General features: G+C 40.9%; 1 protein-coding gene across 1 annotated transcript in view; it reads left to right on the forward strand.

Moving 5' to 3' along the window:
- The window catches only part of tafa4b (TAFA chemokine like family member 4b), a 56,360-nt gene extending 41,700 nt beyond the window's left edge, over positions 1–14,660 (forward strand). The window contains exons 5-6 of the mRNA XM_032548818.1: positions 6,095–6,219; positions 11,068–14,660. Coding sequence (XP_032404709.1) covers positions 6,095–6,219; positions 11,068–11,079 — 137 coding nt within the window. The 3' untranslated portion in view covers positions 11,080–14,660. The remainder of the gene's footprint in view (positions 1–6,094; positions 6,220–11,067) is intronic.
- Positions 14,661–22,322: the final 7,662 nt, after the last annotated feature.

Raw genomic sequence — 22,322 nt, forward strand, 5'->3', positions numbered from 1 at the left:
GCTGCCCTGGTGCAGGCGGAGAGAGGGAAGCTGGTCAGAGTTGATAGGAAGATGAAAGGAGCTGAAAACAGGACAATCCTGGAGGAAAACCTGTTTGAGCCCAAATGCAGAAAGCTTTTTTTTATTATTATTTTTGTTTCGTGTAACGTTATGAAAACCATGCATCCTTTTCCTTCTACTCCACACTTATTTGTTGTGATTTACAACATAAAATCTCTGCAAAATTACACTCATTTTGGTTTTATTTTTGACAAAATTAGACAAAGGCTTAAGAGGTGTGAACGTGTGAACCACCTGTCATGTGACTTGCAGAACATGTTTTAAAACAGAAACTCCTCTCCTGCGTTTTAGGTAATCAAAGGCAGAGCCAGAATGTGCACTTCTTAGCTTACAGACGTAAGAGTGAAAACAACAGCAAACAACTTCCACTGCTACATATTGTAGCCGCGTTGGCTTTTGCAAAAGTGCCTTGATTAAGGCTAAAGCTTGATACTTGTTTGACTTGTTTTTTAAAGGAAAAAGAAAAAGAAAAACAAATACTTTCTGGTTCTGAATGGGGCTATGTGCTGGCTCTGTTGTCAAACAGCCTCAAGAGAGGATTGTGAAGCTGGCAGTCAAACAGACTCCGCTTTGCTTGGCAAAGAATAAGTCTGGTACTGTCTTTCAGAAGATCATTCTGTGTTGTTTGTGGGCATTGGCTTTCATACAGATGAAACAAAACTTTAAGTAAATACACCAAGAGCTGATTAGAGAGTTTCGTTTTGGAAGGAGTCTGCTGGCGTTTTCTGCCTTTGCGTTCGCCGAGGCTTGTTGGGGAGGATGAGTTGCATGTGAACAATCCTAACTCAACACTTGGGGAATATTTTAAAGACATCCAATGGTGTGTTTTTCTTTTCTTTTTTTTAATGAACTGATGTGTATGCCAATACAAACACAGCTGTGGAGTGAAGGAGGAATTTTGTCTGCATGCAATACACAGATTTGAAAGCTCCACCGATTGAAAAAGATCCAAAAGTTCTGCTTTTTTTTAAATATTTGGGGTGATGACATCACAAGAGGCACAAAAAAAAGCCCAACCTGATCAGCTGGCATTAGTAAGTATTATAGTGAACTGCCAAAATATTACATATTTCGACAGAAATAGATGCAAGATGGAAGGACGTATGCCTTTTGTGATGTCATCAGAGACATTTCTGATTAAATAAGGATTTACAATAAAATAGCAAAATATGGAAAACTTTGTAGACAAACTATATTTAATGTGAGTTAGACAGATTTTGCAAGTCTAGCAAGTCGCTTTATAAAAACAACAACGTTTTATAAAACCGTAAGCTGCTCCTTCAACGTGGTGATGAAGAAGAAAAAATACACATAAAAAGAGATTGCCTTGACAGCCTTTCAGTTCTGCTGTGACCCAAATCACTAATAATTATCCAGCAATAATTAGACAAATGGGGCCGTAGCTGATTATACCTGCACTGTTTTTATATGCCTGACCTGCTGGTGCATGTCTCTGAATGGCGTAGCAGCTGTTTTATCTGTGAGACGGCGCATCATGCAGCCATTCTCCATTCTCAGGCAATAGGTTGCAGGAAATTAACTTAACCAACCTCTTCGCCGCTCTCATATCTGAGAGCAGGCGAAGAAAAACTACCACTGCTGCTGCTGAGCAGCGCTATCATCACCTGCGTAATTGCGTTACCATTGACCTGTTTGTACCTGCCCCCGAATGCTGTCCGACATCTGAATTATGGGTGACATCACAGGTCCGTTACCCAGCCCGGTCTTTGTCAGCCTGCTTTGTGTGTGTGTGTGTGTCACTTTCCCATTCTCACTGTCTGTCCCATTCTCTTGGTAACACAATGAGATAAGGTACAGCGAACACCAACTCTGTAGTAACTCTCAAAGGCCATGCCTGTTAGCGCCGCACACCGAGGCTACTGTTTTTGATACTGCCACATTAACAAGCATTACACAGTCATTGGGTTTCAGAAGCTCTTACCACCCCTGAGCCCACACATCATAACAGTGGGATTAACATTATGCCCTAAGAAAGCTGTGGGAGTTTTCTTCTCTTTTTTAGTTGTTTTTGTTGAAATTGACCAACTTCAGGCTAGCTTTCTTTTTCTTGTTTTTTTTTTCCTTCAATCTGCTTACATTTGCTTCTCTCCTCTTCTTTTTTTTTAAAGAAGAAAATTGCCTCCTTCTGTTCCTGAACTCCCTGGTAGTCATCCTCAACGGGCCTTTTTCCTTCCCACCCTCCTCTCTGCCTCTCGCAGCTCATTTCCACACTACAAAGATGCTTTACTGGTGAAAACCTATTATTTTGCCTTGCCTTCCTCCGTCCCAACTTTTTATTTTAGTCACAGTGTTTCTTCTTCTTCTTCTTCTTACATGGTGCTTGAGAGGATTTCAGCGTGTTCCTATGCATGAAAGCCATTTTGTTCTTCCTAACAATGTCAGCTTTTCTGCCTCCTTAGCCGCAAACAATAGACACGGGGGCATCAAACATTTCTATCTAAACAGTATCAAAGTGGCATCCCAGTGTAGGAACAGGTACGTCGTTTTAACCGACTCTAAAGTTGCCTTTGAGACGGGAGAATGGATGGAGGATGAGTTTGGTGAGAATAAATGGAGTTTTCCTCAGTTGTCAAGCTGAAGATTTTAACGTCGGTTTGTAAGACGGTGAAAATGTTTGGGTTTTACGTCCAGATTAAATATGGATCTAAGAAGGTTTTAATTTTCTGTGCGCTCTTGGAGCTTCATTCGACATGTTGATAGGAGCTGAAAGGTTTCATCTAGGAAACAAAGGCAATCTGGCAACACATGACTCATTTATACAAAGACAAGACTTAAGGAATAGAGATAAGGGGTAGGATTAGATAATTGTTCACTTTTTACTACTCTTTTCTTTTCAAACATTAATGTAGTGGTAAAGTTATTATTTTGTTCCTAGTTATATATGGACATGTTTTCTCTGTTCAAGTGATTGCTTGCTTTCTTGATTTTTAAAAAAAGAAAAAATTGAAATAAATAGAAAAGATTTAATAAAAATCAACGTACTCAATTTAGTAAATGTACCTTCAGTGCAGGCAGATCTCACAGGATGAAACGTAAACAAATTTGGGGGATGAAAGAAAGTTACAATTCTTATGAAAGGGTTCGTATGTTTGAACGTTTTCAAATTTTGCTTATGTCGCAACCACAAACTTTACCGCATTTTATTAGGACTTTTTGTGGAATAACTAAAGGAATACTTGAAATGTGATGGTTTTCTACAGTTTTTCCTAAAAATATCTAAAAACTGCGGTGTCCATTTATCTTTCAGCCCTCCTGAGTTTTACCGACACACTTGTGCCACAAAAAAAACAATTTTTTTAACAAGACACCTTTGAGATAAACATGCCCCGCCCTCATGTTTACATTTTAGATAAAGATGGAGGCAAGAAACAGCAAGGAGTGACTTTTTCCACTTTGAACTGACTGAATGACAACGAACGCTCTGCAGATTTGTTTGCACTGCCTGATCGATTTAGGGTAAGACGGCTCGTCGGGTTTGGCACAAACCAGTTGAGCTCAGCAGCTTTCAGGCAATCGACCAAAAATGAAGCATTCTTTTTTTTTTTTCATTTTCAAATAGTCAATACAAAGCACAAAAATAAAACAGATACGTTTGACTCTTGTAAATTTTAATAAAAGTTTGCTCTCATTAACGAACCGCCCCCCTCCCCTTTTTTTAATTTAGTCCATCACTACACGGCACGCAAAAGAATCGTTCCAGAGAGTTATTTTTTGCCGTCGATGACACAGATTAGATCCTAATCATCATTAGCGGTTATTTTCTTTTAATTTGGAGGAAGCGCCGCGCTCTGATAGCGTATCTTTATGATAATCTAGTTTCTTTGCTCTCTGTTTTACACAATGGGAATAACAATCACTGTTTTCTCTTTTTGCGCCCTGCGATTTTTTAAATTTTCCACCCAACAGAATCGAAGGCCGAGCAGAGAGACAAACTTTCATTACCGCACACTGAAAAAAATAACTCTTTGGATGAACATAAAAAAAATCATGGGAAGGATTTCCACCTGATTACTTTGCTTTATTTCAGCACCATGTGATTCTGTTACTCCTATTTAAAGCAAATGTGTTAGGTCAACTTAATTTATTAAGGTTATTCCAATGTAAAGCAATTGTGTTGGCTCAATTTAATTTATTAAGGTTGATTCTGAAGGTTGACTCATTTACTATAGTTGGACCCAATGTAATTTAAAAGAGCCAGCCCAACTAATTTGCAATGTTTTGGACCAAATAATTTACTTTACTTGATTAAGATTAATGCAAATTTAGAAACTTGCATTAGTTGAAACCACCTTTTTTTTTTCTCCGAAGAGTTTTTGCAGCGCTAGTGGCTCGTATTTTTTTGCGACAGCAGGCAGACAGGAAAGAGGGCGGAGGAGGACATGAAGCAAAGGTCGCCGGGACCGGGAGTCGAACCAGCCTTAGTCCTCGACGGCGTCGGCTAACCCCCTGCGCCACCACAGCACGCCCGAGAAACCAACTTATGTTACAGTGGTACCTTCACACTACTTAATTAAGTCGATCCAACTCATGAAAGTTAAGTTAGCTCAACAAACATGCTTCATGCTGAAAGAAAGATATTTAATCGTGTGAAAATCCTTTCCATTATTTAATTACGTTAATTCAAAGACATGTTTTTAAGTTACATTACATTAAGTGTTTTAAGACAGGACTGGGTGAAAGGGTAGAAAGAACACTCAACAATTAGAAAAGGCACAACTGAACTGTATTTTCAAAACCCAGCCACCTCACTGTATTTTCATGCTGTAGTTTTTACAGCCATTTGTTACAGTGCAGTTCTTAAATGCCAATAGTGCCCTGCAGAGAAAAACAAATATCTATAGTTTAATGTGTAACTAAAACCGCTTTGAAGTTTTCCCAGGCGCAAAACAGTTATGTCGCGTGATCTTCCATATTTTCTCGTGATCCCCTGATCTCGCTAGACCCTCTTCGCTGGGAGATCAAGCTGACTATAATGAATCAAGTTATCTCAACATGATTCAATTTCATAAACGTTACGTTGTTGAATTTCTTGTTTATCCAACATGATTTTATCACGTTTTCGTTTCAAACATAAAATTATTGTGTTAAAAGTACATGATATTCTGTTGTTAATGTAATAACCCCCGGAGTTAATTTTTTTCGGCGGGAGATCAATCTGACTAAATTGAATCACGTTGTCTCAACTTGAATACATTTTATTCAAGTTGAGACAAAAAACGACTGTCTCCCGTGATCTCGCGTGAATTTGCGTGATATCCCGTGATCTCGCGTGAATTTGCGTGATATCCCGTGATCTCGCGTGAACTTGCGTGATATCCCGTGATCTCGCTCGTCGTCTTCAGCACAATATCAGACTGACTGTAATGAATCGTGTTGTCTCAACATGATTAAATTTCATAAACGTTAAGTTGTTGAATTTCTTGTTTATCCAACATGATTTTATCACGTTTTCGTTTGAAACATGAAATTATTTAGTTAAAAGTACACGATATTCTTTTGTTAATGTGATAACCCCCTAAGGTAATTTTTTTCAGTGTAGGGCGCAGAAACATATTCATGCAAAAAGTCATTCACTCTGTTGAGGTTTAGCAGTTAAATATTTTGTCAGATCTTTGCAAATCTTGGCGCTCACATTAACGCTGTTTTACATGCTGGGCCGGATGATTCCAGACAAGATGTCCTGCTGATCTTCTGGACAGAAAAAGAGAAAAGAATATGACTCTCCCCAACCTGACAGAAATAATAAGGTTTGCACACAACTGCTGTTGACCACAAATGCTGTCTCTGTTGCAGGAGGATCTTGACAGCAAACTCTGCGTTGTGCATTGCTGGTATCTGCACTAAAAATATCCCCATGCCATCACTCCTGATACTACTAATTGAACCATTTTTAGCGTATTTCTTTCCTCCTCTGTTAAATATGCTAAATATTCAGTTTTTCCCCCCTCTGTGTATGATCTGTTCAATTTCTTCCTCTCTTCACTTGCCTTGAAATGTCATCTCTGTGCTCCAGCCTCTATTGTCGCCCAGAAGTGGTGGTGTCACATGCAGCCCTGCATGGACGGAGAGGAGTGCAAAGTCCTGCCCGACCTGACAGGATGGTCATGCAGCACCGGCAACAAAGTCAAAACCACCAAGGTAGGAAGAAAACCTGAAAACCTACAGGCAATATGATGACTGTCTCAGTTTATATGATCCTAGGTTGCTGTAACGAGGGATGATATTAAATGCATGCAGTTGCAGAATGATAAAATGAAACCCCATCTGGTCAAATTAGAAGGTTGTTTTAAAAAGGGGGGATTTAAATCATTCTTCAATCGTTGGTCATTTCAAACCATCATCATCATCATCAAGCTGCAACGCAGCTTCCCAGAAAAATGGCCGCTGCTTGCATCACTTCACCCAAATCAGCCATTTATTAAATAATCTTTAACGGCAGAAGTTCAACTGCTGCGTTGAAATCTTTGCATCCAGTTCAGCAAGTTCAACTGCTGTCTATTAAAATTTAACTAAGAGGACGTACGGCAGATCAAGCCTTTTTAGTACCTGGGTGTTAGTCAGACCAGCCTTCGCTCCCTAGGAACCAGTACGAGATTCTCACCCTTGAGTAAACAAACCACATTTGATTAAATACAGAAAAGTATTTAGTAACTGGTTGATTAGTCGTGCTATCTGCTCAAGGATCCAGCTTGTAGTCAGGTACTTCACAGACATGTAACTCATAGTTTCTTTTCTCTAACTGGGTAAAAAAGGTTGGAGATGCCATTTTTAAGCAGAAGAGGAAGGTATGATGAAATATTTGAGTTGTTTGGAAATCCAAACTTTTAAAAGGGAAGGTATTATGGATTTTCTATCAAGCAGGATCAAATCAAGTCACCTATGTTACCTTCAGTTGTTATAAAAATGCTTTATATACAGCACAGACCAAAAGTTTGGACACACAGCTGTGTCCAAACATTTGGTCTGTACTGTACATCAAACATGACATAAATGAAATTTGACTCAGCAATTTAACGCTTTGAAATTGGGCCTCTGTCTCTTTAAGTAGCTCCTACTGTTTCCGACACTCCGCCTTCAGCATCACAGTTCTCCTCCATGTTGCCATTTGCAACCATTCCTATGAGCACTGGACTGAGAAGCAATTTGTGTGATGAGCTCAGCAGTTCCACCAGTTGTTTGCGAATTGCTGCTGCCGCTAGTCTGAAGGGGCTGTGCTTGGGAGGCGGAAACTCGGCTGGAGGCCGCAGCTCCAAGGAGGAACGTTGGGTAGTGAGGCGTATTGTGTGAGCAAGCGTTTAGGCACCCTGAATGGTTGCCATGGGAGATTCAAGGATTTTTCAAACATGCATGAAATAATGAAAACAACACTCCAGGTGTGTTTTTGCTGAAACAAAAACATAATAACATGATGTAAATCTCAACAAAAAGTCACTCTTACATAATGCCCCTCCTTTATACCTTGGTGTGTTTTGATTCCCCTGATGATACAAAAATTGTCTATTTAGCATTCAGGCTAAACGTAAAAGAAAATCCAATCAGTTTTGCTTTTTCTTCTCTTTCCTGTTTGATTGTTGTTAGACAAATTGTCTTGGCAACAGCAACTGTAGCAGTGCAACGGAGTGTCTTTTCATATGTGGCAGCAACTAAGGATGCAACTTCATCAGTGTCCAGTGGGGAATGGATGGCGTGTCCGCTCCTGCCTTGACCAAGATTTAAAGCAGATCAACCCGACCTTGAGCTTTAATTCGGTGCATTTCTTTTCTTTAAGTTTTCTGTTCTTATCGGCTGCAGGTGAAGAAGTTTCCAGCTTTATGTCTCCTTCACTTTTCTCCGTTAAGACGGCCGCCAACGAAACGGGTCTCACAGGGCGAGCAACGGCATTAGGGACAATGCAAACAAATGTTTGGCTTGTCACAAGCATAAATAAATAAGCCTCGAAAAAGTTGGCAAAAATCGCAGAGAAAATACGCGCTACCTCAACAACAAGCGGGCCCCTTAGTGCGCATCATGTTTTATTACAACTCTAAGTGTAATTCATACAGCCGCTATATGATGCAGAGTAAATGAATGTCATTCAGATGGGATAAATTGATTTAAATGAGGGTCCTTCATGGCCCTTTGTAAGTAGTTGAAGTGTGAAAGTTAATTTGAAGCTGTAGACTGCTCTGTAGCTGTGTATGTGTACGCGAAAGCCGGGGTGTGTGTGTGTGTGTGTGTCGTGGGACTGACTGAGCAGGTGCTTTTTATTTACAGGTGAAATATAAAAAGAGAAACAGTTGGAAGGGGTAGGGGGAAGCGGCGCAGGCGCCTTGAGAGTAATTGCTCGAGAGATGGCACAGCAGCCCAACATCTGTCGTATTCATTAGAATGCATTATGGCGGGAGCCTTCCACAGAGGCTGTACAATTAAGAGTCATAATTAAATTGGTGAGCGGAGTAGACTGAGGAGCCGAGGCTCTTCTGAGCTCCATCACAGGCAGCACAATTAATGACCCCGAGTCTAACACCAACTCTGGGAGTGAGAGGTGCAATTATCTTCGTCCTGTTGCCTTTTCATTTCATCCCTCTTTTTTTTTCTGATTTGTCCCACGTAGCCTGACTAGCTGGTCAGCTGACTGCTTTAATTGTGCATTTGCAAGCAGGGAAGCAGTTACTCGGAGACGTGGTGGCAGATGTCACGGCAAGCAGCCGCAAAGAGACACCGATCCCCCCGGCAACCGCTCACGCGGCCGCGCTCTGCGGCTTTCGTCTTCATCCGGCTTCTCATTTTCCATCCGTGACCTCCTTCCATCACCTCGGCATCTTATTTGCCACGATGATCTGTATCTGTCCGTCTCCCCTTTTCCCCTCTCCCACACAACGTTGGCGTGCTGCAGAAACACGCAGGGCAATACCGCAACGGTTCAACAAGAAAGAGCAGAGACGGGCTTCACATATAATGTTTCCTACGTCTAATATTACGGTCCAACTTTCACAGCGTTGTCGGGATTGGACCAAGAGAACCGGAGTTTTCTAATTTATCAGCATGTCGGTTCATTTAAAATGCACACAGGATTAGGTTTGGAGACGGAAAGGTCTTTACATCTACAATTATATTCGCTCAGCCCACTGCCAGACTGTAAACAAGCTACTGCAGCTGCAAAACATGCAGAATTTAGCCTGAGCTACCGAGTCGCTACTGTTTCTCTCTGCTGTCACTCGACAAAACGAGCTGTTTTCTTACCGAGCAGAAGGACGGCGAGGCAGAAACAGAAAGGAAGGAGATTGATTTAAAAATTCCTTCTGCGATCTCTGATTCCGGCTTTCAAAGGCAACATTTATCCAGTGTTTGTGAAGTGAGTGGAGACATGTCTCCACTCAGTGGCTAACAAAAGCGTTCATACCTCTTGAACCTTTTTGATTTATTTTTTTTGTCAAATTACAAACGCTTTCAATTGCATTTTATGTAAGGTAGTAGAGCAAGACATAATGGTGCATAATTGGGAAGTGGAAGAATAAAACGATATATGGTTTATATATAAAGGTTTTTTTTTTACATTTAAAAAAAGATGACAGTCAGGCATTTATGTATTCAGCCTCATTTGAGTTCAATCCAGTTCAGTTGAAAAATACTTTATTTATCCCAAAGGGAAATTAAACGTCGTAACTCATAACGTCCAAGTATCTTCAAAAGAGTTGCTGTGTTGGAGGAAAGAATATCCGGTAGCAGTCAGTTTTGCAGCTAATCTGAAGAGGCCTCTGACTGAAGTTGGTCTTATGTGAGTCAGGACAAGCTAAAAACTCGATTTACAGACAGCAGAGACGATATTCCAGAGTAATATGTCCTGGATGACACCAGCAGTTGAATACAAACACTGCTAATCTGCTGACTAAATGGGTAGAAATCCAGGAAGAGAAACGTTGGAGTGATATCCTTAAATTAACTTTAATCGATTATCTTTATAAGTTGCAGAATTGATAAAAACAACCTGATTTTGTGTGAGTTAACATCAATATAAGGTAACCGCAGCTGTTTTGCGAAGGAAATTAGTGAACAAATTAGTGGACATTAGTGGTGAAGGAACACAGCAGATGTGTGAGAGATAAAATGGTGGGAAAATTTCACAGTAGGCTTGGATTATTGAAACAACATCCCAGCTTCGGATATTTCAGAAACCAAGTATCGAGCAACTGAAAATGTACTTAACAAATTTAGCCTTCATGAAAAGAGGCTGGCTTGGAGGAAGGTTAAAAGAAAACCATGAAAAGTCCAGTTTGCAACGAGCCAGAGAGAATATTAGAGACACAACTAATGTGTGATGATACTGTAGCAAGATGGAGACCAAAACTCAACATGCAAAAGCCACGTTGCATGTTGTGCGGTGATAATAACACCTCAAACGCATCGCTCACACTACGAAGCACGGTGGAAGCAGCATCATGACATGGGAATACTTTTCTTCTGTTGGGACAGGAAGCTGGAAGGAGCTAAATACAACGAAGACAACCTCTTGGTTTGACTCTTGGGACTGGTGCTGGAGGTTTACCTTCCAGGACCATGAAAGCAAAGCGGACTCGTGTGTTGCAATGGTTCAGTCAAAGTCCTGAACTAAACAAACTACAAAGAAAATAGATTTTCATAGAAGATCCCTGTGCAGCCCAACTGAGCTTGATTGTTCAGCAAAAAGGAATGGGGAACTCTTGCGTCTCTATGTGCAAACTTGCCACAAGACTTGAAGCTGTACTTGCAGCTCCACACGACTTTACACAAAATGTTGACTTGAAGGGGTGAATAGAAATGGATGTCCCACTTTTGAGACATCTACTGAGAAATCACGGAGCCGTCGGCCATCCGCTTCAGACAAAAAAACCCAACATCCCATCAAATTCTCCGACATATTTTGAACGGCCTGTGAAAAAGGGGTTCAAGGAGCGTTCATGTTTTGCGCCGTTTGTTCATGACACACTAATTCTAACTCTCTCTCTCTCTCTCTGCTTCTCTTTGCAGGTTACACGATAGCGAGAGAGCCGCCGAGGCAAAAGGAAACCCGAAGCGCTCCATGTGGAGACGGCGGATGACTCACACGCATTCACAGCCCGACGGGGGGGATATGGAGGTGAAGGGACTGTTGTCTGTCACAAAAAAACAAAATGGATAAAATGTTCTCATCAAAACCACATGGAGACCCACATGCAGCAAAAACTGGTCAAAGAAGCTATGAGACTGCAGTCGGGGTCACACACGGACAACGACGTCATTCCTACTCTCCACGGTGGATCTCAAAACACAAAAATGCTGTATTTTTGAAACCTTGCTTGAGCCGAGCGTTTTTGGTGCGAGAGCGTAGCGTGAACTCAAGGATGCGCTGACGGTGTCGTCAAACTCTGGAAGCCTCTGCCGGAGACAGGAGTGAAGAAGGTCTGGGAGCAACGAAAGAGATAAAAGCTCATAACTGGAGAGGTAGCAAATTAGCATCAGAATGCTCTGGTGGGTCATGCCACCGACGCTCACGCTGTTTTTGCAGGAGTCATTTTGCAGCTCTAATTAGGGGGGGGGATTGCAGTAGAATCATAACAGCATTATTAAAAATTCATGTAGGATATTTGCACCCGTCGGAACCGTTTGGGTGACATTTTATTGTTCGGTACACGGCACATCCTTTGTGGCGCATCTGAAATGAAACTGGAGGTGAAGTGTTTTCTAAACTGTCTGACGTTCGAAGTACTGTAGATAAATATGCATATCGTAAACCATTAATTCTGAGTAGTTATTTGGTAAAAAAAAAAAAAAAAAAAAGTATTCATGGAGCTTTACTTTCTTGCAGCTTGGAACAATATGAACTAGCAAACTACGTCTCATTTATTTCTCTTTTTATTTTCGCCCGGAGACATTTATGAGCTCATCGTTCAGAGTTATGTCTCCTTGATCTGCTGGGTTCAGTCTGTGGCTACAGTTTTTAAGGAAGCCCATAAAGGCTTAACCAAAAAGAATCATTTGTCTTTCTGCTACTCATACAACTGACTGAAACTGATTTTTCTAGCTACAGTGACTTGCAAAAGTATTAATACTCCTTGGCCATTTTAGCATTTTTGTTTCTGAAAGAACTGAAACTGATGTATTTCAGTTTGATTATATAAAATAGTCCAACACAAAATAGTGAAGAAGTGTTTGGTGGAAGATATTTATTCAAAGAATTTTGCCAATAAATGTCAGAACATTTGTGCAGCTTTGTACCTGACTTCTCCGTTGTGTTTGGTCTTCATGACATTATTTGTTTTGTTATTTTTCTCTAACAAACCTCCGAGGCCTTCACAAAACCGTTAGATTTACATCTGTGTTAAATCTCACACAGGTACACTGGCTTCCACTAGAAATGTACGCAAAAAAATATTCCGCTATGTTTTTGAAATCGTCGATAAAACACAACTCCAAGGGTTTCCATTAAATAAGAAACGCAATTAAAATAACACGCAAATATGTTTGTTTACACGGTAAGTCATTACAAAACACGCCGCGTCATCGCCATCCTACCACTTCCTGTCGTCTTCTTTGTCTTTTCCGGCAGCAGTAACAACAGGTTGTTTATCGCGTGACTCGCGTGGTGCGACGAAAGCGTTTCGAAATAAACCAATTTCGATACAGCTGAAAACCCACCTCATCCACCAACCACTTTATTTATCAAAAAACAGGAGATTTTTCAAAATTGGCATCGTTTCCATTCAGCAAATTTGTTTTGTAGTTTCAATTTGTACAATCAAACAGTCAATGGAAACACAGCTACTGATATTGTTTGCCAGATGATCATCCACTAACAAATGCAAATCCTATATATCAGCAACTTAACAATCTTACACTACTTTGTGTTTTTCTAATCATAAAGGTCTCGTGTAATAAAAGAAAAAATGCTCCAGGGGTATGAATACTTTTGCAAGGCGCTGTATTTTTTATTTTTAATCCACTGTGGATACTCTGTGGCATTTCTTAGGCTCATACAAGCGTAAATAGCGAGACTGATTTGTCTTTACATTTTGTATGTCAAGAATGCAAACCGGTTCAATTAGCGGAGGTTTTTATCTCTACCTTTATCGGTGGATGGATCTTTTTGTGTTCAACATTTTCCATTGATTGCATCTGATCAATGCTTCTGTGTGGTTTACAGAAATAATTGCTGCAGATAATGTCAGCGTTAGAAACCTCCTTTCTTTCCGCGCCTCATCCTCTACAGAGCCTGATCATTACTGCAGTACAGCAGTGTTGCACAGCAAGCAGCCGTCACACTTTTCTATCTTCTCTGTCAGACTCTTTTCCCCTCTCTCATGCCCCTCTCCTCTAACACACTGACAAAGTGATGATAGCGCTGTTAAAAGAAAGTTTTGTTCCACACACTGCATCACAGTTTTCTTGCTTGAACTAGAATGGAGCTTTTCTTTTTTTTTTTTTTTTTTTTGCTGTCACGCTTTTCGAAATGAAATTTTCTCTCCTGGACATGCATCCAAATCTTTCTCACACGGCATCAAGTCTGCCTCTCTGATACGTGAATGTGTTGGGTCAGCATGCCTGGGGGTTAGCCTTCTGGGGCCAGCTCCTTCTCCTCCTCCTCCTCTGCGGCTGAGAGCCTCTGCTTCTCAGACACGCCGCCTTGTGAGCTATGATAAATCTTTGGGAGCTGAGCCGCTGACTCTCCGGCTGCAGCGCTGCGCTCTGAGCCAGAGGGAGCTCGGGGGACGGCAGGGCTACCAGTGGCAGGCGCCTCCACTCTCTCATTACTGAGAGGCCTGGATAGAGCCGGTCTCCTCCTGGGAACACTGACATGGAATATTTTTAGGCTTACGGTGCAGCGTTGCTGCTAGGCCAGTCACACCACACTGCCCTCTTTCTTTGAGCACCGTCTCAGCAACAATAGTCTATTTTGAGAAGAAGAAAAAAAAAACATGACGTTCTGCAGCAGCATTCATGCACATTTGATATATACATATATACAAAAAAACAAAACAAAAAAAAACCCATGCACACGCATGTTAGGGTAAACTTACAGGTGCTTCTCGGTATGTTAGAACATCATCGTATATGTTCACTTATTCACTTCAGAAGGTGAAACCCGTTTCATTACGTACAAAGTCATATATTTCAAGCATTGTTAATTTTGATAGTTGATGAAAATGTACAATTCAGATTAACAGAAAATGTGAATATTATAGAAGACAGATTTAAAATAAAGTGTATTTACAACAGAAATGTCCTCAGTTGGGCCACCTTTTGTACGAGTTACTCCATCAATATAGCATGATAAGGAGGCCGTCCGCCTGCAGCTCTGCTGGGTGTTGAAGAAGCTCGGGTTGCTCCGTCAGTAGCCCTGACCTCGTCTGCATCGTTGGATTTAGTGTCAAAATCCTCTAAAGGCAGCAGTTATTCCTGTGTAACTTCCTCAGCCCCACTTTTTCCTTCCACTAAGCTTCCCATAAACGCGCTCGGATAAAGCCCTCTGTGAGTATCCTGCTTCTTTAGCGATCTTTGTGTGGCTGACACTCCTTATCGAGGGTCAGGGTTGAATAACTGTCTGCTGCTTTTATTGGTCTAATAAAATATTCAAATTTTCTGCACAACTGAGTTTTGAGGTTTTGTTGTTTATATCGTCATAAGCATTGTCGTTAAAATTTTTTACAGAAATAAACCACGGGAATATATCACTGTGTGTAATCTCTAAAGCTGAATTATTGAAATATGTCGTCTTTTAGATTTTTATTTTTTTTTGCCTTGGTGAGTTGAGGAAGGAAGTAACGAACAGACTGTTTCCTGTTGTAGGTTTGAACAATCAGCCCAAATGAGAACTGCAACATTTAACCACCCTCTTTCCTGACAAACATTTTATGCTATGTAGATGAACCAGGCGCCTCACTTTCACTGTTCCACGTCGGTTTCTGCAACAGAGTCAATATTTGAGGGCTGTTTTTGCACAGCGCTGCTCCCTGGTGGCCGGAGTCTGAGCTGCAGCTCGATCCTTGGTTTCAGTTGCGTTTAAGAGGACGTAACGCCAGCCAGCTGGGGATTCACATCTTCTCAAAGGTGTCAAAGTTGAAGCAGAAAATCTGCAGAGCACACAGTGCATTTGTCTTCTCTGCCTGTGCTGGCCGGCAGACACGCGCTCCTCTGCTGACGCCAGTTTATAGAAAAAAGGAAGCCAGCTGAGCTCCCAGGGCCTCAAGGTGTTCGTGTTATGTCCACCTCTAATGAGGATGGTACGAAGCATGCAAATTTAGTTGACACCCGTGAATATCCAGTCATTTGTACATGACCGTTGCCTTTTATAAAAACGAATTTCTCAAGCACAAACTGCGCACATTTACAGATTTATCATTTTATATTTAGGTTGCTGATAAAGAGCATTAGAAAGAAACACAGACTTTCACATATTTTGCATTGCTGCTCCTTGTCACTCTTGAAAAACTATTTGAATGAACAAGAAATACTCATTTTTGGTGACATTTCTTTAATTCGGGGAAATAAAGTCAGAGATTCCGATAGAACGTCATCATCACTGTGCTAAACAATAATTGTGATTATCATCTAAACCCCATATCGACAAGGTAAGCAACATTTTCAATTCAAAAACCCCTTTTTGCTGCTAAATTATTGACTAAATAAACACATTACCTCAATAATAAAGATATTTATTGTTTTTAAAGCTGTTATTTAGGTTATTCAACCATCAGATTGGTGCAAAAATACTATTATATCCATTCAGCTTTCAAGTGTCAACGTCAACGTTGGGGACATTTGGGCTGCTACAACATGTATAGCATTGAGATGCTACTTTAGGCTCGAATGGCTTCACTTACAGGCTAACTCCTTTAATCTTTTTCAGCCTGCCATTATATGTTTTTTTAAGCAAAAATGAACCTCAAGTGGGCCAAAGAAAGCAGCTTTGTCAACCATCGCTGTTATTTGCGGATATTGCCTGTGCGTCGGACCTAAGGGCGTGCCAGAAACTCATGAATACAGTGGTTCCGGCTGGAACCTTTGTCTGCTACAAAAAAAGAACAAAAAGTAATCACTTCGGTTAAAAAATGAATAAAAATTAAAATTGTGCTAAAGTCTGTAATTAATTAATGAAAATTAACACTTTAAAGTCCCGCCTGTACATTTATAATTTTCATTACACGTAAGAATTAAGACGTTAAGTCACTAAAAAGCTTAACAAAACACTTTGAACTTTGTGGCTGTAACACGACAAGTTATAAAGAAGTTTGAAGGAGCTGGAATAGTTTTCTGAGGCACTTGCAGAGAAGATCTTGTGTTTACTTGTGTCTGCAGTGTCTCTGTAGGGGATCGACTTCAAACACAGCTTGGAGACTGCATACTTTTACCTCCACTTGTTAGCAGCTGGTGGGATTTAGAGGCTAGGAGTCATAGAGGCAAACAAACAGCATGGACAAACCTAATGAGAGAGCAGCCAGTCAGAGACAGAGAGAGCGCCTGGGAAACAAAGAGCTACCGAGGTGAGCTAAGGGGTTACAGTGTAACGCAGTGCATTATGAAGCAATAATGTTTGAGAGGGCAGGAATGGTGCAGAGTATTTCTAAGCATGTCTCTGTCTATGCCTGTTTGGTTCCCAAGAGGAAATCTCCCTCCCAAAGTCCCATTTAACACAACAACTGTGTGAAATTTGCCCAATCAGCAAAGATCAGCGGGAGGAAGAGGTAAAAATAAAGGGATGAAACTCACTCAGCTTATGCGTAATCTTTTTGTCTTGTCCAATTTGTTTAAGCCCCGCAGTCAAACCCAGCAAATGCAAGTCCTGGATTCGTGTTCTGTGAGAAAAGCAATCTTGAGATGAAGTGAGTATATCAGAGGAAGAAAGGTGTGTGGCAACTGGAGTCAGCTTCAGGGGGGGAGGAAAAAAAGAGCTCTGTCATGGTAGAAGAAACACTTTCCAGCTCAGGCTGTCAGAAACTGACACTGATTTAATAATAGTCAGGACGAGATTAGCTGATGAAGAAAATCTGATTGGAGATATCGGAGCTGGGTGGCAGCTACTCGACATAATGCTGTCGCTCATTTCAGTAGGAAGAGATCAACTTCAGCCGAGTCTTTTATTTTTTCTTCTTTCAATTCAGTTACCGTGTGTGGCGTGTCCTGCTAACGTATTCATGCACCCTAAATGCTATAACCCCAAAATTTAATACGTTTTATTGGGATGACTCAACAAAACAAAGTATGGCATAACTGGGGCGTGGAAGGAAAAGAATACATATACTCCAGATTTCAGAACTGTAGTTGTCAAAATCTAAGTTGGACTTTGGACTTCAAGATGCTTCTTTGTCATTGATGTTAGCTAGCAAATCTCTAAAGTGCTAACCACATCGGACGACGCTCCCTCTACATTCACTTCCTATGGAACATGCGCGACGAGGCGACATTTTCTTTCCCTTTTCTCTTCGCCTTTCGCCGTCGTTCTAAATGTCTCGGGCCCATCAGACATTCGGAGAGCAGCTGGATTTATCCTGAGGTGAATTTGCGCTCAAGCAAATTGTGTTCATAAATTAGATGAGGTTTAAATGCAGCTGGTTGACCCGGGTTTTACGTAACAGCATCGGAGTGAAAAGAGAAATACGAATGGATGCCACACTTATCTGCAAAACCAACTTTAAAACCATGTGTCATTTTGCTTTATGTCAAAATTCTTCACTATTTTGATTTGCTCCGTCACACAATGAAACCCATGTTATGTCATTAATACGGAATGACACAACATGAAAAGGTTAAAGGTTAAAGGCAAGACTGTGTTTAGTCAAATGAACGTATTTACAGAAGCCTGTTGAACCAATTTTTCTACCATTGCCACTTCTAACAACATTCAGGACTTTTATTGCTCTCGTCGGACCACATGTTCACTTTGAATACAGTGCAGCACTTTACAACAGAACAACATGGCCATACAGTTTCACAAACCGCAGCTGGTTTGCTTTATAAAACGATGGTGTGGAAATGAAGTGCAAAAAGCGCCTGCCTATTAACTGTGTCAAAAACAGCCCTACACAGCCCATTAAAATTCAATGAAGCCAAGAAACAACAAACACTGAAGAGGGAAAAAACAGACAAACAATCAAAAGTATCTTTAATATTCATTTGGTGGCAGGCCTGCAACGGGCTGATATTGACGGTGGAGTGAACGAAGGGTTCATTAACATTTTCTCTGTTGCTGCTTCCTCTCGCCGAGCCGCTCCTTGCTGTGTCGTCAGATTCACTTATCTCTCTAAAGCAATTAGCCACTGGAGGCTCCACTGACCTGAGCCTTTGTCAGACTAACGGTTACATTAGCATGGCAATAGCCTGGCAGAACTTGGCAATGTGTGCAGCTTGTGTGAGTTTGGGACGATTCGGTAGCAACATTATTGGCATATCAACTGGCATTCATCATTCTCAGAGTATTCCCAACCTCTTTCACGTTTTCCATGTCATATGCCACAGAATTGTTGTATGTCTCAAAGGTCATCACGAGGTATCCCATGATGAAAATGCTTGTTAGTGTATAGATACTGATGGCTCATGGTTTTGTTTGTTTTTGCAGCACCTTTGGCAGCAGTCAGAGTCTCAAATGTTTTTGGGTAAGTCTCTACAGCATTGTCACACCTATTTCCTCTCTGGAGATCGTCTCAAACTCAGTCTGGTTGGATGGGCGGTGTCCGTATACATCCAACTTCAGCTCTTTGCTGTGATGTTCAAGTGGATTAAAGTTGTGTCTTTGGATGAACCAGTCAAGGACTTTCAAAAGCCTCTTCACCGACACATCAAGCTGGGTTTAAGACACCTTTTGGCATCTCTTCTGCAAAAGGGACTGATGCAGCAAGAGTGATTGAGGTTAGCTTACCTCTGTTATTCCCCATTCTCGCCAAGTGAGGAAATCACAGGAGATCACGGAGATCACCGTGCAGGTGATCTCCGTAGTGACCAGCGGGTTTTCCAGTAAAACTGAGTGAAATAAGTGGTGACGTATGGTTTGTGTGAACAGTTACCCACGGGATTTAGAAGTCTAAGCATGTTTCAGAAAACATTCCTAACAGGAAGAGCAGAAAGGTGAGCTCCATCACTGAAATTTGAAGTCAACAACAGGTTCCCCTGCTCGACTTCATCCTGCATTATCATTTCCAAAACAATAGTCTGAGGAGATCTCAGAGATGGTTTTTATCCAAAGTGTTGAAGTCAATGCACAACATCCTCCTCTCATCCCACGTCATCACTTGTGCAGGATATTGCTGTTTCCACCGGTGGTTGGTGGATGGCCAGGAGGTACTGAGAGGCAGCTTGTTTTTAACGGTTATGAAAAACGTGTTTTATAAAGAGGCTGGAGACTGCTCTCAGTTGTCGTGGCTTTAGGTCATTTTCATTTCATTTTCTAGTCGGAGTTCCAGAGCACACTGGCGCAGGTTTACTTGAAAAACGCTTATATCATTTCACTCTCTATGGGGACTAGTTGCCCAAAAAAAGCCCCTGCAGCATTTCGCTGCCTCCGCCGTGCTTCACAGAAAGGCCGCTGTTAGCCAGGTGACCAGTGGTGAGTGTTTTTTATTTTCTTCCTCCAGACAACAGAAGCTTAGAGTTACGGCCAGATTTTCATCGGATCTGAAAATGTAGTTTCTCCTGGTTTGACAATCTTCAATGCGCTTTCTTGGGCCATATTCAGTAAGACTACCGAGGCTTTTTAGAGACGAGCGGTTCGAGTCTGATTGCTTCGCCATAAACGCCTAAGTGGTGGAGATCATTAGCAAATGCTTCCCTTCTAGAGACATCTCCAATTGCCAAGTTTAACAAGAGCCTTGCCCACGTGACCATTTGGGTTTTTGGTCACCTCTCTGATTAAATCCTTCCTGATCACTTACTTTGATCAGGTAGCCAAATTAAGGCTACATGATCTAAACTTCTTCTGTTTTCAAACAACTGAGACAATTGTTATGATTATTTTTTTGTGTCCTGCAATAGATTGGTGAATAATATGATGAAGGACAATATCTTGGACTTCCTTGTTTGGTTTCTGCTTTGTCGGTTGTGGGAGTTTTTATCTAAACAAGTGTGTTCAAGTCCAAGTTCTGTTCATAAGGTGTAGATGAACTCCAGTCAAGTTGGGGAAGCATTCAAAGTAATCAGTAGTGATGCTTGTACATTTGAGCTCAATTTTGAGTCTCTTAGCGAAATTCAGTGAATTCCAAAATCTGTTATGTTTAAATGTTAACACTTTCATAAAATCGCAAAAATAACAGGAAACATCTTTAAAAATATTGTCATACTTTAGACCATCTGTGTAATTTTCCATTTTCAAAGAAAAGTACTCAAAAATAATTTCTGTAAAAGCATATTTTCTGATGGCAATATACAGTAGGTGTGTATTTTGTGTCTAACAATCCTGTTTGCTTAAAGACGGCGTAGAAGACTCAATATTAACGTTTTCTACAAACAATCACAGTCACAACCAAATGCAAAGTTGTGCTTCTCCTGTAGTTGGGCTGATAACGGGCACAGCACCACGGCAATATATATCCTCACACCCAATAACTCCGTAGTGCCGTGTGGAATGATATGCAAACATGCTACCAAAGTGACACGTTTAATTTAGGCAAGTGACGCCTCAGGATTACACACACATATTCTGCATGACAGCATGATGAGTCGCAGTGGCAACAGGGGAAAAGCAGACTGTAAAAAGCAGAGCGCTTTGTTCGACCTGTGAGTGCGAGACACTGAGGTGGTAAATATCTGGTATTTCAAATACAATTCAAACTTGTGAAAATACTATTATTCTTACTGTCACAATATTTGACTCACAAGCCCAGCTCTCTAACAAGTTGGAGCCCAACTTTCAGCCACTATTTGTCCCCGACAGATAAATAAGCTGCGAGCAAGTGCTGCGGTGTTGAAACCAATGACTGCACAGGCTACATTTATTTGCGTGGTTCATAATTAGTTGTCCAAATGCACTATAGTCTCCCTCCATCCTAAGCCATATTAATGGTTTGTTTTCCTGAGAAATGGGTGTTGTCTGGAACGTTGGGTGGAGAAACGGCATCCTCATAAATTTCCCTGGCAGGTGAGGTGGAAACGGAGGGAGACTGATGCGACTGAGGATGAAACACACAAACCATTTCTTTTGTTGTTTTCTGTGCCTGCTGCTGCTGGGCCTCACAACTTCATATGTGGAGAACATTTCTCTGTCACAAAATCAAGCTAAACTAGCTTATTTCTTTCCCTTTTTTTCTCCTTTTGCTGTTACATCTGCTTTACTAGGAGTCCTTCCACTCATTCTTTCTGCTAAATGGACCTTGTAGTTTGGTTTTGGATACCAATATGTGAGCAAAATGGGTATTTTATGTTTGTTTTTCGGTGACACGTTATTTGAAGGGGTGTGCATAAGCCTGACATTACACTGTCATGAAAGAGTCTTCATGAATGTTTACAGCTGTTGTCATGCAGTGTCATTTGGTAAATAATGACACTTGCAAAGTTGCACTAAAAGATGCATTACAGTCCCATTAAAAGTGTCATTATTGGCCCAATGACACTCCATGACAACAGTTGTAAACATTCATGAAGACTCCTGCACGTTCGTGACTGTTGTTATGTCACGTTTATGTCATGTCAGTCTTAGCTCACCCCTTCAAATAAAGTGTTACCTTTTGTTTACTTTAATTTGAAGCCAGCACTTTGGTGCCTGCTGCAAGTTTAATCCCAGCTTTTGCATTTCAAAGCTCTGTTTGAGAATTGTTAAAGAGTCAGTGTAATATTCATTGACTGCTGCCCAGCAGAGCAAGAAATATACGAAACACTGAAGCAAAAGCATCAGTTTTCAGTGTGGCTTGTGACATGGGGCAAACTCAAACAACAGGAATAGCACAATTAAAACAAAATTGAGTATTTTTGTTCTGGTTTCTAGTACATACTCTCTTAGTACACTTGAAATAAGACAAAACTAACTTACAAGTAGTTTTTCAGTCTAAAATAGGAGCTTGTTTTTAGTCAATAATTCCTTAATATTGATGTAAAAATACGAGCAATAAGTGAAATAATCTACCAGTGGAAGAACACATTTTGTTTTGTAAAATCTTGTTCCACTGGCAGATTATTTCACTCACAGCGAGAACTTTTTCAGCAATATTATGGAATTATTGACTTAAAACTATCTTCTATTTCTTGCTGAAAAGCCACTTGTTAGTTTTGTGCTCTAAGATAGCATGCATTAGAAACTAGACCTAAAATACTTGGTGAGATTTTGT

Source organism: Xiphophorus hellerii, chromosome 20, assembly GCF_003331165.1.
Source record: "Xiphophorus hellerii strain 12219 chromosome 20, Xiphophorus_hellerii-4.1, whole genome shotgun sequence".
NCBI classification, from domain to species: Eukaryota; Metazoa; Chordata; class Actinopteri; order Cyprinodontiformes; family Poeciliidae; genus Xiphophorus; species Xiphophorus hellerii.